General features: G+C 38.4%; 1 protein-coding gene across 2 annotated transcripts in view; it reads right to left on the bottom strand.

Annotated features, from left to right (window-relative positions):
- MGAT4A (alpha-1,3-mannosyl-glycoprotein 4-beta-N-acetylglucosaminyltransferase A) overlaps positions 1-20,423 on the bottom strand; it is a 78,439-nt gene that overhangs the window by 20,968 nt on the left and 37,048 nt on the right. For both annotated transcript variants that reach the window (XM_085055334.1, XM_085055339.1), the window contains 7 exons: positions 13,022-13,068; positions 12,322-12,435; positions 11,628-11,703; positions 10,052-10,166; positions 2,079-2,209; positions 1,371-1,478; positions 772-965 (listed from right to left, as the gene is read on the bottom strand). In XM_085055334.1, the coding sequence (XP_084911460.1) occupies positions 772-965; positions 1,371-1,478; positions 2,079-2,209; positions 10,052-10,166; positions 11,628-11,703; positions 12,322-12,435; positions 13,022-13,068 (785 nt within the window). The remainder of the gene's footprint in view (positions 1-771; positions 966-1,370; positions 1,479-2,078; positions 2,210-10,051; positions 10,167-11,627; positions 11,704-12,321; positions 12,436-13,021; positions 13,069-20,423) is intronic.

Below are 20,423 nucleotides of genomic sequence, written 5' to 3'. Positions count from 1 at the left end.
AGACATTAAATAAACCATGTATTTTATAAATCTTGGATTACTATGCTGGCAAGACAGTACCCAGCAAAGCAGCAAGGGAGTCTCAGTAAAACTAAAGGATGACTAATCTCTACAGTGGTAATTCTATCATCCCTAATTAATCTGACCAGTAGCTAAAAAGAAGTCACTTTTAGTTCTCCAACAAATCTCAGATATTTGTATTTTGAAAGCATGCACCCCCTTTCTTTTTTGTTACATTTTAATATTTTTTAAATAGGTCAACTTGGAATCTTAGCACAGTGACTTTTTCAAGCCCTAAAGCTACATCTTAAAAATATTACCCTTCAGAGTTCCCATCTTTCAGGTCTGGGGACATCCTTATATGCTCCAGCAAGATTTCTGATCTGGACAACCAGGGGACCAAGGCCACAGGGCACAACATACTGTACCACATACCATGCTGTACAATTGCTCTGTAATTAGAAGCAGACCAACCAAATACAAATAGAACCAAATTGGCTTCTTTTAAGTTCTCTGTGTCAGAGAAGGACTGGTTTTGCATTGCATTTATCAAAAAGGCTCTGGATTAAATTAAAAAAATTTTAAAAGCATGATAGAATTTACTGCAGTAAAAGAATTAGAGGGAAGACAGGACTGATCATAGTTTCAGCTGAACTCCAAATGTCCTACATCATTTTTCTTTAGGTTATAATGACAGCCCCAAACTCTATCTTCAAGCATTCTTGGCACAAGCAACTTTATATATGAGACCAACGGCAAGTAATTACTAACCTTTCTACATTGACTGGCTTGTCAAATTTAAAGAGAATATAATCTCCAGCAACTGGTGTGACAGCCCAGAAAAAATCTTCCCCTACGTAGGTTTTTTCTAGCGTATGCCCCTGGTAGACTTTTAAAGACGTTGAAACCTCTGCAGGTGGATTCACGTGGATTTTATGCAGTAATGGTTTCAGGAAGTCTTTATCCTAATTGAAAGACAGACAAACATCATGCTGGTCAGACAATTTTGTTTATTATGCTCTTTTCCCAAGTGGTTACACTCAAAACAAACATTGGCATAAAATGGAAAATGAATGCATTATTCATTTTGGGTGCATCAGATTTTGTACTGATTAGTAAAATGGACATGCCATTAATGTAAAAAAAATTAGAAAAAAATATCTCTTGGCAAAAATCCACATAAATAAGCTGGACTAGGACTTCTTATACTTTATAGTAACTAATCTGTATCAGATTAAATGCCAGCTGGAGCAAAATACATCATGCTTGAAAATGCAAGACAAAAAGAAAAGGCCTGTTTTCTCCATTGCCACAACGTTTTTCATTTAATCAGCCTGCTCGGTAAAGGAAGGGAAATGTTGTCTACTAACTGTGAGTTTCTGGATCTTCCCTGCTAGAGAGGAGTGGAGGCCAACATGCTGGAAAAGGGAAGGCCTGAAGCGTATCCGCAGGTTAGATTTCTGTCGATCACAATGTTTCTGAAATGGTGGGGGAAAAAGGTAAAGGGTGGGATAAAAAACAAAAACAAAACAACACATTAGTAAAAACTAACACAGGGCAAGAATCTAGGCCTTTTTATTAAGTTTTTCTTGTTTTCATTCCAGAAATCTACCAAGACTGCTATGCAAATGTAATATTGTTCAAGGGTTTTGCACAGAACCCATTTATTCAGTCTTTCAGCAAGGGTGCTACTTAAGAAATGAAGGAGCAAAACCTGAAGTTTGTTCCCCATTTGGAACCTTCTCCAAGACTGCTATCCAAGCAGTGACATTCTGCAGAGCCACACCAGCACTTACATATATAAGTTTATTCTAGGACTGCTACACATCAAATCTAACTAGACTTCTGCTTTTCATCCTTACTGCACCCATCTCCAAAATCTGAAGCAGTAACAGTTACGACGCCCCTGAGAACTCTCTCTAAAGTTCTTTCTGAGATAAAAACCTTGGCAGGAAGAAAGACTCTTCCAGAGCATGCAGTAACTGTAATGTACACTATGCTGGCTTTCAGCTTATGAAAATCTACTCGTTCATCATCATGAAAACATTTTAGAAACTTTATAATAAAAATAAACTTACAGCATCTTTCTCAGGGTTACACACTTTCACCCAGAGGATATGGTCCAGGAGCCAATCAATAGGTTTCTCCTTATAAAACATAAATATGAACTCTACAATAAGAGTGATATCTGGAGACTGGAACATTTTACCTGTGGGTGACATTAAGGAAAACTGGGGTTACTTCAGATTAGAGATAACATTGTCTTTTGAAATCAGTGAGATAACAGATGATGCATTTGTGTCAAGAAATGTTAGCAATGAACAACTTGAAATCTCAATGTTATTAAAAGTTCCATACCTTTCAACTAAAATAACAACTATTTGAACAAGAACTTGTTGTCATATATCTTGTGCTATCAAAATATTCAGTGTATATTCAATGTACTACAACACAGTCTCCTAAAGAATAGAAATTGTCAGTTTGAAAAAACAGAGAAAGAAGAGTTATGGATTGGCATCTATTATTCCCCATGTCACATGTAAGCTCAAGCACCTGAGACGAGAAGCTGCTGCAAGCGTTATCTGCCCAGTCACACAATTTCAGCTTCTGCAGGTACTAAAATCAGAGATGGAACACCTACCACTAACTTCAGATCCTTCTGGGCAGGAAATCCAAGGGAAGAAAGGAAGCTACCAGAACATATCCAGAGACAATACAACTCAGAAAGAGACATCCCACAGTGACCAGAGCTTTTTTCTGCAGTGCATAGGCCATCAGCAGGACTTCCAGGAGGCACTGTGCAAAAGGATTCTTGAGAATAATGCAGACTGTGAGGCTTAAAGGAGGCCTTTGCAGAACAATGAAACTTGCTGTTGATGAAGTGTTTACTATCAACATGAGCAATCACCTCCATGGCTGTGGCATACATTTCTCTGCCAGTACAGGTGTCTGAAGAGACAGGTGGTCAATACACTGGGCTATTGTGTCCCACTGTGTCCCACTGAATGCAGTACTTCAAAAAGGTACCTTGTATGAAGACACTGCTGCCAGAAGCAACACAACTGGGAGTGGGGCAGTCCAAGCTGAAGATAGACTGGCAAGTGCTTATACCAGGGACTGCACTGAAGCGTTGGAACAGGCTGCAGAGACTGCTTAAGTCACAATACCTGGAGGTTTTTCAAAGATGTGTAGATGTGGCACTTGGGGACATGGTTCAGTGATAATTTGGCAGTGCTGAGTTAGGTGTTTGACTTGATAATCTTTGAGGTCTTTTCCAACCAAAATGATTCTTTGCCCGCATGCCAGCTAAAATCCCAAAGGCAGTTCAGATTTCAAGGCAGATTCAGAAAACTTCACCAGGTTTGCAGATGAAATCTGAATACTTTGCCAGGCTACAGTGGAGAAGGCAAGGAAGGAAGACATTAAATATGAATCTCTCAGGAAGACACTGGCTGAAGTGATTCAGTTCTGCAGATGTTCCTGCAATGTGGGCCGTGCTGGACTAAACAAGGATGGGTTCTTGGGGCATGTGTGCATCAATGAATCAGAGTGCAAAAGAAGCTCTTCTCCAGTGCAAGTCTTCTGTCTCTCCACGTTTTGGAGTCCTGTAAAGCACACTAACACACAGCACTCAGGCACAGGAAATATTTTGAATTCTTCCTTCTGCTTGTGAAGAGGCTTTCATAGGCTTTCCAAATAACAAGTTCCACAAGTAGTAGAGGTTCTAATATTTTCTCCTACCCTTAGGAAAACCAGCGGGAGTAGACATTAAGAGAAGATCACTTAAGGAGCCTTGCCCTTTTCAGAAAGCACATCTGATGTAATTTCTTTTCTTTGTGACTTGTGTGAAACTGGATAAGAACAAAGCCAGTGAAAGAATATTCATAATGAAATTCTGACATGAGTTTGGAGGTGTAGACCATTTACACACTGGGGTGGAAAAGTAAATGTGGTAAAACATTAACTGATTTGATATTGCTATACCAAAGCTGTCTCTTACAGAAACTTTTCATCCAGCCCTTTATAAAAAAAAACGTTGTCATCACTTTTAAGCAGCTGTTGCAATGAAGTCCTCAAAAAGGTATCTCCACATGAAAATACTCTATAACTAAAATTTGAAACTCTCACTATGCAAGGGACAACTCCTACTAAGCTAGGGACAATTGCAAAGCTTTATTCTCAAAAGACATAAGAAAGATGTTATTATTTTTATTAGTACATTGTTAGTATTTACACACTATATTGTCACATTGCTTAACATTATTTGTGGAAGTAAATATTTAAAAACGTGTAGGAAACAATCATATGATTAGTAAAATGTGTAAAACAGTCATGCAGAACAACAGCTTTCAGCTTGTCACACTTCCAACTAAACAGACCCCAATTTTCCTGGTGAGTCATCTCTGCCTACTACTTTCAATGGCATAGGGCAGGAGAAGAAAAAACATCTAAGTCCTTATAAAACACCAGTTAAAAAATGGGACTATTTAGATATTTCTGGGATTTTTATGGGACTGAAACCATCATTTCTAGATGACACCTGCTAAGGCAGTCTGTCAGTCACATCTGTTTCCACAGGAAGCACACCTTTCCACGTGGTGTTAGAGAGATGCACAATAGGATAAGAGTCAGAAGACAGAAATATCCCCACGATATGTTTTAATCTCAATGCAAGCAGACTGAAGAGACACTTTATCCTCTTCCACAGTCTATACACAGCCATGATGCTCGAGAATCCTTTTCTTCTTTTACCCAAGGACAGAGCAGAAAAATCACAGTGATATTTTTTCCTTTGACTTGCTCATCTTCTGAAGAACACAAGGATTATTGTCTTTACTCATCCTCACTCACAGACCATGTCACTTAGAACTTAGTGCAAAGGTACAGGAGCCTTACCTAAAATTAAGTATGCTGAGAACATGACTGAAGGTAAGAGTAGGAATTTACTCTTTTCCCCAATTTAAGTTACCCTAATTTTATCTAAAATAGAATAGCAACAAATTATTTACTTCCAAATGGCAAAGTTGTCTAGGCTGGTACTCTACTGTCCACCATGCCTTCAGCCACCCTGGACATGGGGAATAATCTAGTTCCCATGATGATGTCACAGGGCACACCAGAGAAAAACAAATAAGCAAACAAACAAAAACCAACCAACCACAAACAAAAAGCCCAAGCCACCCTGATACATCCAACTGCAGCTAGTCAGAATAGGTGAGGTAAGCTGGCTGTACCTGCACTAGTATTTTTAGACCCAAGTGGCCTCTCTGCATTACACTGCCCAGCACCATGGAAGTGTTCAACACTGGAGACAAAGTCTTCTCACATTAATTCCTAATGAACATGGGAGCAAAGATGAACAGGCAACACCCTGATCCCAAGACAAGCCCTTGTCTTCCTTCAGTAACCAAGGACAGACATCCACATATCACTTTCTGAAATGCTGTCACCACCTTCCACACAGAGCTTGGGACAGGTTTGTCCCAGCCCCTCATGCCTCTGTGCAACACTGCATCCCTTATCTGTCATTCCTGTCTCAGGACACCACCAGCACAGCAGTTCTGCCATGGATGCATGTCCCCCTTTTCTCCATCAGAACAGCCTTCCTACAGCAGCTCTAAACCAGAGTTCTGCCATGAAGTCTCTGGCAAAACAAGTCTTCAAAGCTCTGGATCCCTGACTCTCCACACGTAGTCCCTGTAACGGAAATCAGCCCTGTACTACTCCTACTGCACAGATGCAACAGCAAGCCCCTCTGAATCCAAATCAGCCAAGCCCTTGCCTAGTCTCTCCTAAGCCAGAGCAGCAGCAGCAGCCTGGCTTCCCTACAGCACAGCCACAGCCCAAGAACAAGTGGCAGCATTTACCAAGGTCCTTTTATCTTGCAGCTCCCATGCAGCAGCATGTGAGGAGCCACAGAACTATTGAGACACCATCCAAATCCAGCCTACAGATTGCCCACTGGCCACCCCCAATATGCAGTTGAAAATCATCAAGCCAAAGAGACCTAAGCAAAAAGCTGCAGTCAACATGAACTGCCTCAAAATGAAAACTCTGTGGAAGAATTGAAGCGATGGCTCTTCTTGCACCATGCCATGCACTTGGTACAGTACATAGGAACAGACATAAATCCAGGACAGTGTGCTGACAGAACTTCAGAGGCTTCAGATTCTGGATGCATACAACCTACCATTGTGAAGAAACTTCAAAATCTGAAAGAATTAAGAGTCAAAGGTAAAATCTTGCTCCATAAAACCCTAGAGATGCAAAATGTAGTCTTTCTCCTTATTACTTATCTATCTTGATAAAAGTGACTGTCAGGACCAAAAAAAAACAAACCTGTGGAAAACTTTCTGCTATTTGTTGTGCCCCATCAAGACTTCTATTCATTTTTCAGTCCTTTCAAAGGCCATCCTCAGTGAAATATTCTGCCCTCTCAGTATTTTGCTGGCAAGTACAAGACACGCACAAAATGAAATGCTTTGTTTTCTACAGTTCTCTGAACTGCAAATATCTAAATAATTAATTTTAATTCTTCCACAGAAGCATCACTAATACTGAGTCTACACCAACAATAATTTTACACCTGCAAGCACATATTCTAGCTATAGTTGATGTTTTGAATGCTTTCCCTGTTAATGATATGCAAATTGCTGGCATTAAACCCAGAACCTCTTTGAAGTTATTTAAAGCTCAAATGTTTGACTTGATCTACTCTTTACAAAACTTCAACTATGTGCACAACTTGAGCAAAACTGCAATCAGAACAACTTAAAATAATCAGAACAACAGGCCTTAAAACATCAGGGCACAATAAGTCTCAGAGGAACTGTATAGGACAACCAAAAGGCCATTTCAGACCACTCCATTAAATGTTTGTGACAGCTGGTATTATAGCTACTGTGGAAGGATTGCAGTTCCTCTGGAAAACACTTCAGCTCACAGGCAGTTGGAAGACAAATCGTTATTTCTCATAAAAAGCTAGTAGAACTTTCCTACATTATTACACAGGGCTTGCAGTGTAAACCAAAATCCAGAAGAGCAAAAGCTACATCTCCTTCCACAGAGCTTCTTAAGGAAACAGCATACATCTCACCCATTATTTATTAGATACTTGACAGCACTTAAGACTATGCTTTCAGTATTAAAAAAAACCAAAGGAAGCAACGTCTGTTCTGTGGCAGAGGTGACAGAATTCTATAATCCTGCTGTCAGCCTAAATAGCTACATTTGCCACTTCCTCATGTAGTGCTTGCATAAATTAGATTTTCAGTTCAGAAATACACTATGGCAAAAATATCTCACATTTTTACCTTGCAAACTTGCAAGCTAATCAAGGTTGCCAATAGCTAACAGTGAATCAGCCACACCTCTTTTTTGAGAGATTATTTCTAAATCAGTAGCATCTAGACAAATAGTTGCCCAGAGAAGCTGTGGATGCTCCACCCCTAGAAGTGTTCAAAGCCAGGCTGGATGGGGCTCTGAGCAACCTGGTCCAGTGGAAGGTGTCCCTTCCCTTGGCAGGGGGGTTGGAACTGGATGATCTTTAAGGTCCTTCCCAAACCAGGCCATTCTATCCTTCTATGAATTGAGTGCTCTACATTCTCTCTTGGACATCTACACATAAAACTCATCCCCAGTTACAAGCTACTGTAGCTCTTCCCAAAGCTATCTGCATTACCAAATTACCACAGTATCAGTCTGCATCAAGATCCATAAAGGGATAGCAGAGATGAGGTAAATCTACACTATTTGCATAAAATTTCCATGCAATATATGGTTATAGCACACCAATGTGTCTCAGAGCCAAAAGTTTTAGATGCTTTCATGAATACTAATTTTTCTGTCAAAACTTAAGAACAGGATCAGTGGCTAAATTGGGAGAAGAAAAAAATCTAATTTAATTTTCTAGGTAGGAAAGCAACATTAAGATGTGTAGCCATAGCTAAACACATCTGAAATTCTACTGATACCATCTTGTTAAAATGAGGCAAACAAGTATTATACAAGAAACAAAGAACAGGGATGCAAGCAGCAGGAGCTAACAACTAAATTTAACGACAGCTACGTTCAGAGCCCACACTGACCAAAAGTATACAGACAGTGTAGAAAAACAAGATATTTTTAAACACTTTTGCTTTTGATTAAGCCAAGTCTCAGTAACAAGAACTATCTACCTATCCCACCAGGCTTAAATACTGTGTCCTCTACAACAGCACAGAGAACAGAAAGAGGGGGTGAAATACACACATACTAAGCAAGTTAAGTAATGTGAAATACAACTGCATGGGGTGGACAGTGCATGTCCTAAAATGTAAGTTGGTTTTATGCACAGTTGACATGTCATTCTTACAAAGTGGCAATTTGTAAGTGAGCACACTCAACTATTAAATCAAGCAAATGTAGAATAAATGTAAGTTACTTCTACAGCCCAGGAACTTCATACAGAATTTACAGTTAAAGTGTGTCTATGCAATTAGACTGGAGCTAAAACTTAAACTGGGCTTAGTCTGGGTAAGTGTTTAGCTATTCAACAGTATAAAAAAACTCTTATCAGATGCTATATTCAACCAGTCCCTGCTAACACATAACAGAATGTTGTGAGTTGTTCCCCAGTCAAAGAGCCATGTTTATTTAGGGCAAGATGTCAGTTAACTACTTCGATTGTTATTTTTCCACACTAGGTAGCACAATTTCCTGTTTCTTCCACCTCTGATGTCACAGAACCAATGCAATAATTATTTCAGCAACAGTGTATCTCTGATGGTAGCCCAAAGCAGTAACATGGTAGCCAGGTGTATAAGGAGACTTCAGTCTGTCCACTTCCTTTACTCCTCCCAATGGTTTCTGCAGGTTAAACTGGCAGGCAAGTCTATCAAGTGCCATTCTGTATCCTAACATAGCATATATGAGAGATAATTACTGCTTTCCTTCCCACTCCAGGAACCTCTGAGACTCTGAAAGTCAGGGGACTATTGCACACCTGCTGCTGAGCCAGAAGCAGGGTAGCACTTCTTCAAGTAGTGCCAGCACTCTCAGTTCTCAGTACGACCATTATGGGTCACTGAACTAAAAATGCAGCCATTCTCTGCAAAGCAGATCCAAAGGAAAGAGAACAATAAGAATTTCCAAGGGAATGACAGAACTCAGGGCTGCATTTTTATCTGTTACATGCAGAGTTTTCTTTCTGCTCTGAACTCAATTTATGGCCTTCATATTGGAATCGTTTCTGTTGACCACAGGAATCTCCGAAGTCTGCCCCAGCTTTTGATTTTTCCTTGCATATCTCCATCTTGTCACTTTTCAAATGATCATGACACATCACTGCAGGAATGAAATAACCTTTTGATTCGTAAAATCCCTTCAAAACTTCTCTTTTGTTGTTCTTCTGTTAAGTCTAGTATCTCTCAAAAAAATACACTAGTGCAAGAACAAAGAACCATAATTTCCACAACACCCTGAGAGTCAATCCACAACAGTCCAAGATCTTGCATTAACTCCTCTCACTTGTTTATTGCAAATGACAGAATCTGACTGCATCTGGGAAGGAGCAGACTGTTGTAACTTCTCCTTCACAAAGTTGAAAGATGGAGATAGAACTGGCTTTGCAACAAACTGATGCCTGCAAATTCTTGGAAACTTTGGCATTAACACTAATGAAGTTATTTTAGGTGGAGTCAGTTTTCATGTTTTTTCTTCACTTCAGTCAGTTGTGTTTTAATGAGATTTTTGTTTTAACAGCAGCTGAATTAAAAGTAAGTCATGCCTTGCAGTTTGATTGTTAGTATTTTTATAAATTAACTTTTGGTTACAAAAATACCCTCTTTTACAGCAGTTCAAGTTTGCCTCAGCCTTACAAAAGCATACGAAACAAATGAGGGGCAAAAGGAACAACCATGAGCTAATCCAGAGTTCCTAAAAAACACAATTAATTTTTACTTCTTGGTCTATTTTCAGTACAAAGAAGATAGCTTTTAAGTCAGATCACTATTAATTCACAGTCTGAGAATAAATGTGTTCTTTCGAACTACAAAAGTGAACATTTTCTTACCAATGAAACCCAGCTGAGAAAATTCTAGAATCATCCAATCTTCAGAAGCGAGCTGAAGCGCAAAATTTTTTATTGTGCTGAAATAATTCTGCTTAACAACAATGTCATCTTCAAGCTAGAGGAAGGTAGAAGTGATATGAACATAAATAATAATAAAAAAAAAGCACTAGCAAAGCAATAGAAAAAAGTACAGCTAGGAAATATTGACTTATAATATATTGCTAACACATAGCCATATATTTCTAATGCTAGCACTGATATAAAACATAGATGCCATAGCCTGGAATAACTATTGTAGGGATCAGTCTGTCTATTTGTGGAGAACTAATACAGACTCCTTCAGTAGTAAGAATGCACAAACATATCTCAACTTCTTACTTTAGAACATTGCTTTTGCAGCTGCTTTGGAGAAAAATCACAAATGAAATAATGTAAGTCTAAGTGATATTATCAGAACAAATAGATTATCTGCATTAATTGTACACAAACAAGACTGTTCACTCACAAATGTAAGAGCACTGAAAGAGTTTCTCCTCTGAGACAAGAGGCTAAGAGACCCAATGTCTGCAGAGGAGGGATTAATTTCACCAGGCTTTAGCTGTCCAACACAAGCACAGATGCACAGTCCATGCTAACCACCTAGTCCAGGCAGCAGAACTGCCAACATGGGGTGCTACAATTCCTTTAATTCATAGTAAGTCTAGGCAATGGCTGCATTAAGGATTCTGCTTCTCCTGTCCTTTCTCACAGTGCATTCATGCCCTTCCCCTTGTGCTGGCACTAATATTTGTGCAGCTTCCTAGTATCAAACCAGAATGTCACATGTTACTGGCTCTGCAGCTTCTCAGACAGCTGAGACTCCAGCAGCTCTCAGAGAAGAGTCAGCACAGCTTTGTGAAAACTAGATGAGATGTGTGGGACTTTACACCCCAAGGACACAGGCACAAAATCTAAATAAAGATCATTAGTGCAGTTACTAAATCTGCAATACCTGTAGGTAAGACTTCATCTTCAAAGCAGAAACACGTGATAGGAACAATTCTGAGCTAAACTAAAGAAGAACTGCTTAACTCTGTTGTTGGAAACCTCTTTTAAAAAAGGGAAAAAACTCATGTCTACACACAACTGTCATATTAAAGTGACACTGCACTTTCAAAAGAAAATAAAGATAGATTTTAGCTTTATTTCCACTGAAAACTACGCTCGTTTATTTTTGTGGTTTTGTTTGTTTTGGTTTGGTTTTTTTGTTTTGGTTTTTTTTGCCTAGGCAACTCAACAATAATTCATTTGTGAGACAAGGAAAAAACAGTAGTTAGGCTGCTTGGATTCCTTCCCTTTTTTTTGCTAAGCATCTTAAGGTAAGTGACATAAGACAAATTTACATTCTACTTCAGAGACAGTGAGACCATGTCCTCAAATTACTTCCTCATATACCATAACCACCATACTTAATGCCCTCTTTAAATTATGGGATCAAGTTATTTCTGTTCTGTGTAGGTCCTTCTGATGTGTCCAACAGCATCATTTCTGGAGACTCATTTGAAAACTTGTCTCAAAATAAAGAAGAGAAACTTACCTGAATGTAATAAACCCCCTTTTTCTGGGCATACATCATAAGAAAACAATAATCCAAGTTTTGTTTGGTTCTCCATCTGAAATTAAATTGAAAGCTTAAGATTTATGAAAAAAGGTTATTTCAATACATACTGGCAAATTTAAAGCAAATTTTGCTATGAAGAATGACACATATTAGTGAAATGTTAGGACAGCTGCTTTTGGCATCATTCCCTCAGGAAATCCACTGTCTGGAAAAACAAAAGGAACAAAGCTTTCACCCTATGCTTTAATACAGGTATCAAACTGGTTTAATTTGAACCTGACTTTGTGACAACTACCTGACATTTCATGAAAAACACATGTGCATTTAAAATGGTAATTCAACAAGAACTAGTGGGTTTTACCCTATCTTTCATGAAGAAAAACAGTAAACGAAAGAGTCCACACACCAAACTAAAAGTGTATCAAAAGTTTCAGTTCTCCTCCCAAAATTTAACACTAAATGGATTCAACCAAGCAAAGGTTCTGATTATGCACAGAACTGCATGTAGCTAGGAATGAGATGGATTCACAGAGCACTTTCAGAATCCCCACACTTGCAAGAATTACAGTAAGAAAACATTTCAAGAATTCACATCCCACTTGCCATTTTATAAACAACAAAAGTGTGGGTGTGGGAGGAAATGGGAAAAGATCTGGGGGAATAAACTTACCTCACTCTCTCTTTTGAGTCTCCAAATGTTTCTTTCAAGTTTGTCAAGTCAGGATAATAAGTTGCAGGAGGGGCTATTACTTCCACCAAGCCAGAATTGATCTCTGTAGAAAACCTGTCAACAGAAACATCCTGAAGTTACATGAGAGATTCTGAGCTCTGTAGACTTCCTGCTTGCTTGCTGTTGGAACAGTTACTGTGTCTGGTTATGATGACTTGCTCAAATGAGGCATATATAAGAATAGCAGTACAGAAAAAAGCATTGTTTTTCTTAGCATGTCCTTCAGAGCACTATTGCCTCTTGCCAATCAGAATCAATCTACATTCTAAACATTTTTTTGCCTTTTTTTCAGAACCTAGTGATTTTTTTCTACAGCTCTCTTGGAACATACAGAATACAAGGCCCTAACACAGATGTCACACACTTCCGTTCATGTTTAAACAATCCCATCTGTTTATGCTGCATCAAATAATTTAATCTCACTTAACTGTTTTACAATTTAACTGACTCAATCACTGCCTCTTAATTTGTCATCTCTTGCTTTTTTGTTCAAAAGTTCAAAGCCCCAGGACACAAAAAACATGATCTCTTACTTCTATTTCAGAATATTTTTAATTGCTTATCAGAATCTCATTTAGGAAAAATCAAAAAGCAAATCCATCAATAAACTAAGAAATACCCAATTACAACTACAACTTACTCTCTTTCCAGGCTTGCAACTACACTGTTCACATAATCAAGGTCAGTCTGGAAGAAAACCAAAAATAATGAACAGAAAGAAATGAATCAATTACTTGACAGTTCTAGAGTTACATGTCAAAAGAACCAAGTAAAATAAACATTGCAGGTGGCTGTCCTTGGAAATCACTTTCATTGCATGAGATACTGGAGCAATACAAGAGCACGTCACACATGTAACTATGTCTTATCTCCAATATAAGAAGAAGCAATTTTTTTTTGTAAACAGAGGGGAATAATTATCTCATATATGCACTTGACAGAAAATTGTTAAAACTCATGCTCTTTATTACAAAATGATCACTGACCGTTTTTGTAGGAAGAACTTCATATTATTATTATTATTATTATTATACAAGAAGAAGAAGAAGAAGAAAATGTTACCAAAGAAAGCTTTCTGGAAAACAGTACATCGAACACACACACTCTTCCTTCAAAAGTACAACTCCTAAGCTTTCCATTTCAAGTAAATGCTCCAACCACAGACAGCAGTGATGCTGCTGCCTTCCTGACTAGGGGTGCTTTTTGCATCAGAGATGAAACTTGAGGGACTGCAAATCCTATCAGTCACTCACTTCTCATAGGTGCAACAATTCTAAAAGTTACTTGTTGGTGAAAATACAAATCATGACATTCTGGAAAAGTTTACATCATCTAAATTGCCAGAACTGGACAATTTTTCAACCTGGCTGTACACATGTTCCAAGAAAAGACAGTTTGTGAACTCATAAATGTGACTGACCCCTGGTCTTTGTTATACTTATTAATCTAATGATTTGACATACTGTTTGCATTTTTGAAAAGAATAGCCTATAACTCAACCCAGATTCTGGCTAATGAGGATTCTGCAGAAAGAGTTGTCTTTGAAATGCTGGAAACAAAGGAATGGTTCATATTTTTTCTGATGAATTTGAAACACAGGATATCATTAAAGGATTATACAGAGAGGATAAATCCCTCCCAAGCATTTATATACAATTGTTAATCTTGTTTGATAAAGGTGCTTACCCTTTGATCTTAAAAATCACAATTTCTATTTTTTAAAGATTTATTTTTATGAAATCAAACATAATGCCAGTGACGCACGCTTTTCAAAAAGCACAACAACAGCAGTGGATTTCTTCCAAAAGCAGGTTTTAAATACCACAAGAACATGTGAGTAGAAAGTATTTCTCATTATTTTGTCATATATATTTTCTTCCTAAGCACTATGCCTAGTGCTGGGCAGAAGTTCTAGTAAGCTGGTAAGGTGTTCAGAATTTAAAACTCATCTGGCACTGAGTTCCACACAAGGAGACTCACAAGTCTATATGGACCTTGATATATCACTGTCTAAATACTTTTATGGGTTGTTCATTTACATTTAATTAATATAATGGAGTTAGACATTACTTTTTCTGTTTTGTGTAATAGTTGCAAATCACAGTAACCTAGTGACTACCTAAAAATAATTTTAACATATCCATCTTTAACTGAAGCATTTCTTTCTTTTTCTCTCTTTTCAAAACCTTTAAAACATTTAAAATACAGAAACTGCAGTTCAACCATCATAAGAAAAGACAAAAATTTGCATTTCAGTTGGCATGCCAAACTTCAATTACCCAGGCCAGCACAAAGAACCTCAGCACATCCAACACAGTCCATACTGTAATTGCATTAAAAAAATCAGGATTTATTTATAAATATATCTACATACACACACTCAGCAGAAACACAGCTAGTTTCTATTCAGTTTTCCAGAGATTAAAATAAATGCCAAACTTCATGCCAACTGGAATCATGTATTTGATCACAAGCCTGTGCCTTAGTGCACATCTCCTTAGCGGGAACATAGATTTGACCTATTTTGCAGACTACCATGAAGCCTTGCTACTGCTAGTAAAACCTGACACTCTTATACAGAAACCATCACTATCAGAAAAAAAAAAAGTCTGGAATAAGAGGTGTTTCTCCCTACTTCCCACTATTTGTTTGCATGCTTCATACAAAAGGCTGGCAGTTTCCCAATCAGAGCTGCAATCGCAATAGCATCACATTAAAAAGATGCAGCTTGTAATCTTCCAAGCTCATATTGTAATCTTGGCTGCTGTCACAAAAAGTCAAGAAGGTATGGTCTAGCTGCTATGAACACAAGATACAGCAAATACCACTGCTGGATTAGTAGGTGACCTTTTCTTCCCAATCAGCAATCACTGCATCACTGTAGTGCAGATGACACTCTCAGAATGAAAAAGAACATGTAGATTAGAAGAGTTGATACCATTTTTCATGTGATCAAATGCATTGAAACATTGGTATTCTGCCATTGTTTTTAAATAAGCAGTTGTATTTACATCTACCAGCAGCATATGAGATTCAGAACCAGGATTTCAACACAAAACCCTTCCCCTCAGGACAGCAGGCTGACTGTCCTCTTTCCACATCAGACCTTCAAAAGACAGCTCTTCTCATTGCCCAGTCTAACACTAAAAGTAGGATCTTTGCCAACACCCATTGGTATGGACACGTCCCAGGAAGGTGGCACTTCTAAGTTACCTCAGACAACATCATGAAGTAAGCACGAGAACATGCAATAAATCTGATCAAGCTGTGACTATACCCAAGGGAAGAGTTAAGAAGACAGAAGACTTTGCAGGGCAGCAATGGGTGGAAGTCTGGAATACCTAAATAAAATCTAAGGATCTTTCAAGCAGTATCAATAAATTCAGTCAGCAATTTAAAAGCTGATTTAAGAGCAAAAAAAAAAATCTATTGTTAATCAAAATCTATTCCCCACTTTCAAGGAATAAAGTGTTTACTGCCTGCCTAAATAAGACGCACAGTCCTCTTTATCAACCTGAAGGACATGAGGCTGCTTGTCTCCAAGAACCTTAAACAGGACAAGACAAATCCAGACTAATAAAAAAAAAGTCACCCATGAAAGAAAATGTGTAACTGGTCTTTAGGCTTCCAGTGAAAATCATCTGGTAGATACCAGGTCGACTTTGGAGCAGATATGACAAACAAAATCTGTTTCATGGTATCAGTGATGCTTGAAAATGAAATGTTGCTGGTAATCCCAATTACAGCAGCACATCTAAGACTACAATTATGAATACTTTTATCTATCAAATCCTAAGGTGTTACTAAAACTATAATTTCTTCTTCTTAAAACACCTAAGGTGAAGATTAAAAAATCCCTAGGAATTTTGGACCCATAAAAAAGAAGCACAAATGAATATTTTAAGAACAAATCCCATTAGAGCAATTAATTGCAAAATTGTGTTTGGCCCCAACCAAAGAGTTAACACTTCTGGTCACAAAGATACATCTTATCAATGAATCACATGAAGCCTTACAAACAAATGTGTCCTGGTGAGTGCATCTCTGAGAACATCACAATGAAATGCCTAAGTAGGGATGGTTATTTTAGTATCAGCAGCTCAAATCTTTTGGTCTGTTCTTTCCTCCTAGTCATATGAAATTACTGATCTTCATGAGAATGCAAAACACTTGAAGTGAGACATCTTCCTTTAACTATTCCTACAACACCAAGGATTGATCCATATCAGCATCTTGCTTCCAGCAGAGGCAGCCATGAAAAGATACACAGCAAAGAATAAGAACAAGACAAGCACACACAACACCCCCTCCTGCTATCATCCATGCTCCAACTACCTTCAATTCAGGTTACTTCCTGAGACAGATGTGATTTTGTGTATTTAATATTCCTCAGTAGACTCATCTTCAAGGTACCTAATTAGCATCCCCTTGAGCCTACCTAAACTTTCAACAAGAAAAGAAGATTTTAGCTTATGAGATCTATCGAGTTTCATAAGCCTGTGAACATGGCTGTATCTAAGGTTTAACTCTTTGCATCAACAATTTTGATGACAAATGCATATAGAATGCTTTGATGAATCTCTCTTTAAAAAAGCCTCAGAATTTGTTGTAGAGCAAACTAAAGTTGCAGACTATCAGTAAAATAAGTGTTAAAATTTCCTCAGTTTTTGTAAAATGCTGCACTCCAGTTCTCTAAAGCACCTTTCTGTAGTGCAGGCGAGTTTGTGATTATTCTAGCATTTATCTGAACAGACATCGTTATTCATAACAAACACAGAAAGAACTAGAGCAGTAGTGAACTTTCCAATCTGCTTTATTGATTTTTATGAGTGAGTGTGTGCACAGCAAAGCAGCAGAATACATTAGCTAGCAGACAAAACAAGAGGTTAGAAAGTTGTGATGAAAAGTTAGCCAAATGTCACACAAAACCAAGATTTCTAGTTTTAAGAATCAACACTTTCATGCTGTTAAGTCCTGACCTCATATCCTCAAGAATGACAGAAGGTAAACTGTTTCTCAAAATATAAGAAAAGCCATGGAATTTAAGATCAAAGGTTTATTTACTGTCCTAAGTGGCAGATGCATAGAAAAAAAAAAAGATGCAATAATAGAATCTCTCGAGCTAAAAAGAACCCAAAAGGATCATCAAGACCAACACCCATCTCCTCACAGGACTACCTCAAAACTAAACCATATTACTAAAGGCATCATCCAAATGCTTCTTGAACTCTGAGAGGCATGGTGCCATGACCACTTCCACGGGGAGCCTATTCGTGTGACTGACTGCTCAGTGAAGAACTTTTTCCTAATGTCCAGTCTGAACTTGCCCTGGTGCAGCTTCACACCATTTCCATGTGTCCTGTCACTGGTCACCAAAGAGAGGAGATCAGCATCTCCCTCTCCGCTGACCACCTCCTGGAAGCTGCAGACTGTGATGAAGTCACCCCTCAGTCTTCTCTTTTAAGTTTAACAAACCAAGTGACTTCAGCTGCTCCTCCAAAGTCTTGCCCTTGAGGCATTTCACATCTTGGAAATTCACCTAGACTATTAGATTATCCAGATCTCAATTCTTAAATGAAACCTACTGGAAGCAAGTCTTAAATTATTCAAGAACACCTTTCAAAGAATGAAAAAAATACCTGAGAAAAAAAGCATGTACGATCTGCACAGCATGGTCATTTTATTGCTTACTAATTACAATTTAATTTGATCTTTCATCATCCCCATAGAATAGGAGTTGGATCATTTTACCACACATTTCATATAATGACAAGCAATATAAAATTACAGCCTCCAGAAAGGCAAAATGAATGTTTATTTGCCTTGAAATAGTGAAAGTACATACGAATATCATTACCTATATACAAAGCATTAAAATTTACATAGGAAAAATCGGCCACTAATGTGGCATTTGGACCTATTTTGGGATATTTATGCAGTGAAGAAAAAGCCCTAAGGAATAAAAGTGCAGCAGTGGCTTCCAGTGGTTGCAGTAGTGTATGTATATAAACAAAGCCAGAGGAAAAAGGTAGTATAATCTTTTAGAGTTAAACAAATGCAGCTGAAAAATAATTATTTTCAGGAGTACGGTGTCTTCTTTCAAATCTGAAGCAGTGAGTTCAAGTTAAATACAGGGAATGTGAGACCAAGATGCAAAGCAAAAAACAGGAATGAGAATACTGTCAGAGCACAGCCAGCTAACGTTACATAAGCAAAATGTAGCCTGTGTCCTACATGAGCTAATGACTTCATCTCTCCCTTACTGAAATTCCCCCCTCTACCACACAGGCAAGAAATCTCATTCCGTCTCCAGTCATTTCTGTGATTAACCCAATCACAGAAACAGGACAGGGTTTCACGATGCAAAAGCCTTTGGCAGCAATAGCAGGAATACAAATGTACTCATGTAGCACTCTGCTCTTGTTTCTCCCTACCCTAGTGCCCTGCCTGTCAGATCCTCAGCGTGAGGGCACATATCCATATGGATTGTGCTGTGAACCACAACACTGCAGCAGAGAGCAAGTTGAGCTTTTCAGAAAGCCAGCCAGAGCCAAAAACATCATGGGACAATTCCAGACAGGACATTCAAATGCAAGTTATGCTAGTGTAACATAGCCACCTGCTAGTTTTTTGCAGATGAAGCCTGGTTTGTGGAGTCTGAAAGAAAGCAGCATATACTACCTTGCAATATGGGAAACCTTTTGTTGTCCTTGGGGGAGCCTGTAAATTGTTGAAATGGTCTAGACAGTTTGTCTTCCAGAAGGTGCTGTGTACAGTCTAAAGTACCCTTCTATTGTACATGTTCTTTATTTGCAGGACATCATACAGGTATGAAGACACCTGCTACAATGCTTCTGAAATAAGATTATGATGGTAACTTCCCACCTCACAAATATCCTAGATGGTACCAGAGAGATCAGACAACTCTGGCTCTCAATAGTGATGCTCCCTTACCAGAAGCATCAGGCAGTTATTGTGGCCCAGGTGTACCTCAGCAAGTCTCTCAGAGTAGCATTTCAGTCATTCAAGTCTAGGGCATCAAAAAGAGCACAATCCTGGATTTCATCTTTGTGCTGAGATACTAAATTTGTCTCAGGTACACTGAAGTTTCCAAATCCTGTCAAGGATCTTTTCTTAGATCTAGGAAAGCCAGATCACTGGCTTAATACCTTATAAAAAATTTGCTAGTCACTGATATGGAAAAAGGAGCAAAAAATCCTATGCTGGTGCGGCCCAGTATCAGCAGTCCATACTTCTGTGTACCAAAACTTAGGTGTCAAAGGGACTGTAAAACAGCATAAATATCTCAAATTCTCACTGACAGGTCAAGCTACCTTTTCAGATACAAGAGTTGGCAGTATACTAGGAGGTGTGGTCATCCTGATCAGTTTTGAGTGAGATGTTCAAAACAAAGATTCCCATTTGTATAGGCCTTTAATATTATTTGGTGTAGATAAAGTATCTTGACACCACAGCTTAGATTAGCTTTGATTTTTTAAAGTATATCTACATTACACACATACATATGTATGCACATGCTAAGATATACCAGATTTCCTACAACTCAAGATGCAATCAGATCTTTCAAGGACTAGGAATACACTCTCCAGGGCAGTTCCAGGAAGGGGCAGCTCACACGTTTTCAACAATTAGCAGAAAGCATGAACATCTCTGTGGCTGGGATAATGCTAATACATTCAAGTTGAGAGCAAAACAGTCAAAATACTCTTTTGTTTTCTATCAGTAGAGCTGCTGATCAAAGAGAACTGTAATTCAGGCCTGGAGCAAGAAGCGGTGAAAATACAGGCTTATTTATTTTGTAGGGAAGTTTTACATATTGCACTGCAATGTTAATACCTACAGAACAGGTTCAGCAAGGTTTGACCCAGTATGTGCACCCAGTCCTTAATTTGCTGAGGGCTTGTTCATACCAGTGCACAGGATGGTACCTTGCTGGGTGCTTGTGTCACACTGACCCAATCAGGACAGAAACTCTTCCAAAGAAATAGTAAATAAAAAGTTTCTCCACAGAAGGAGCACAG

This window comes from Lichenostomus cassidix, chromosome 1 (assembly GCF_008360975.1).
Source record: "Lichenostomus cassidix isolate B80296 chromosome 1, HeHo_3.0, whole genome shotgun sequence".
NCBI classification, from domain to species: Eukaryota; Metazoa; Chordata; class Aves; order Passeriformes; family Meliphagidae; genus Lichenostomus; species Lichenostomus cassidix.
The sequence above is the reverse complement of the archived record's forward strand: the minus strand, read 5'-3'. Positions and strand labels throughout refer to the sequence as shown.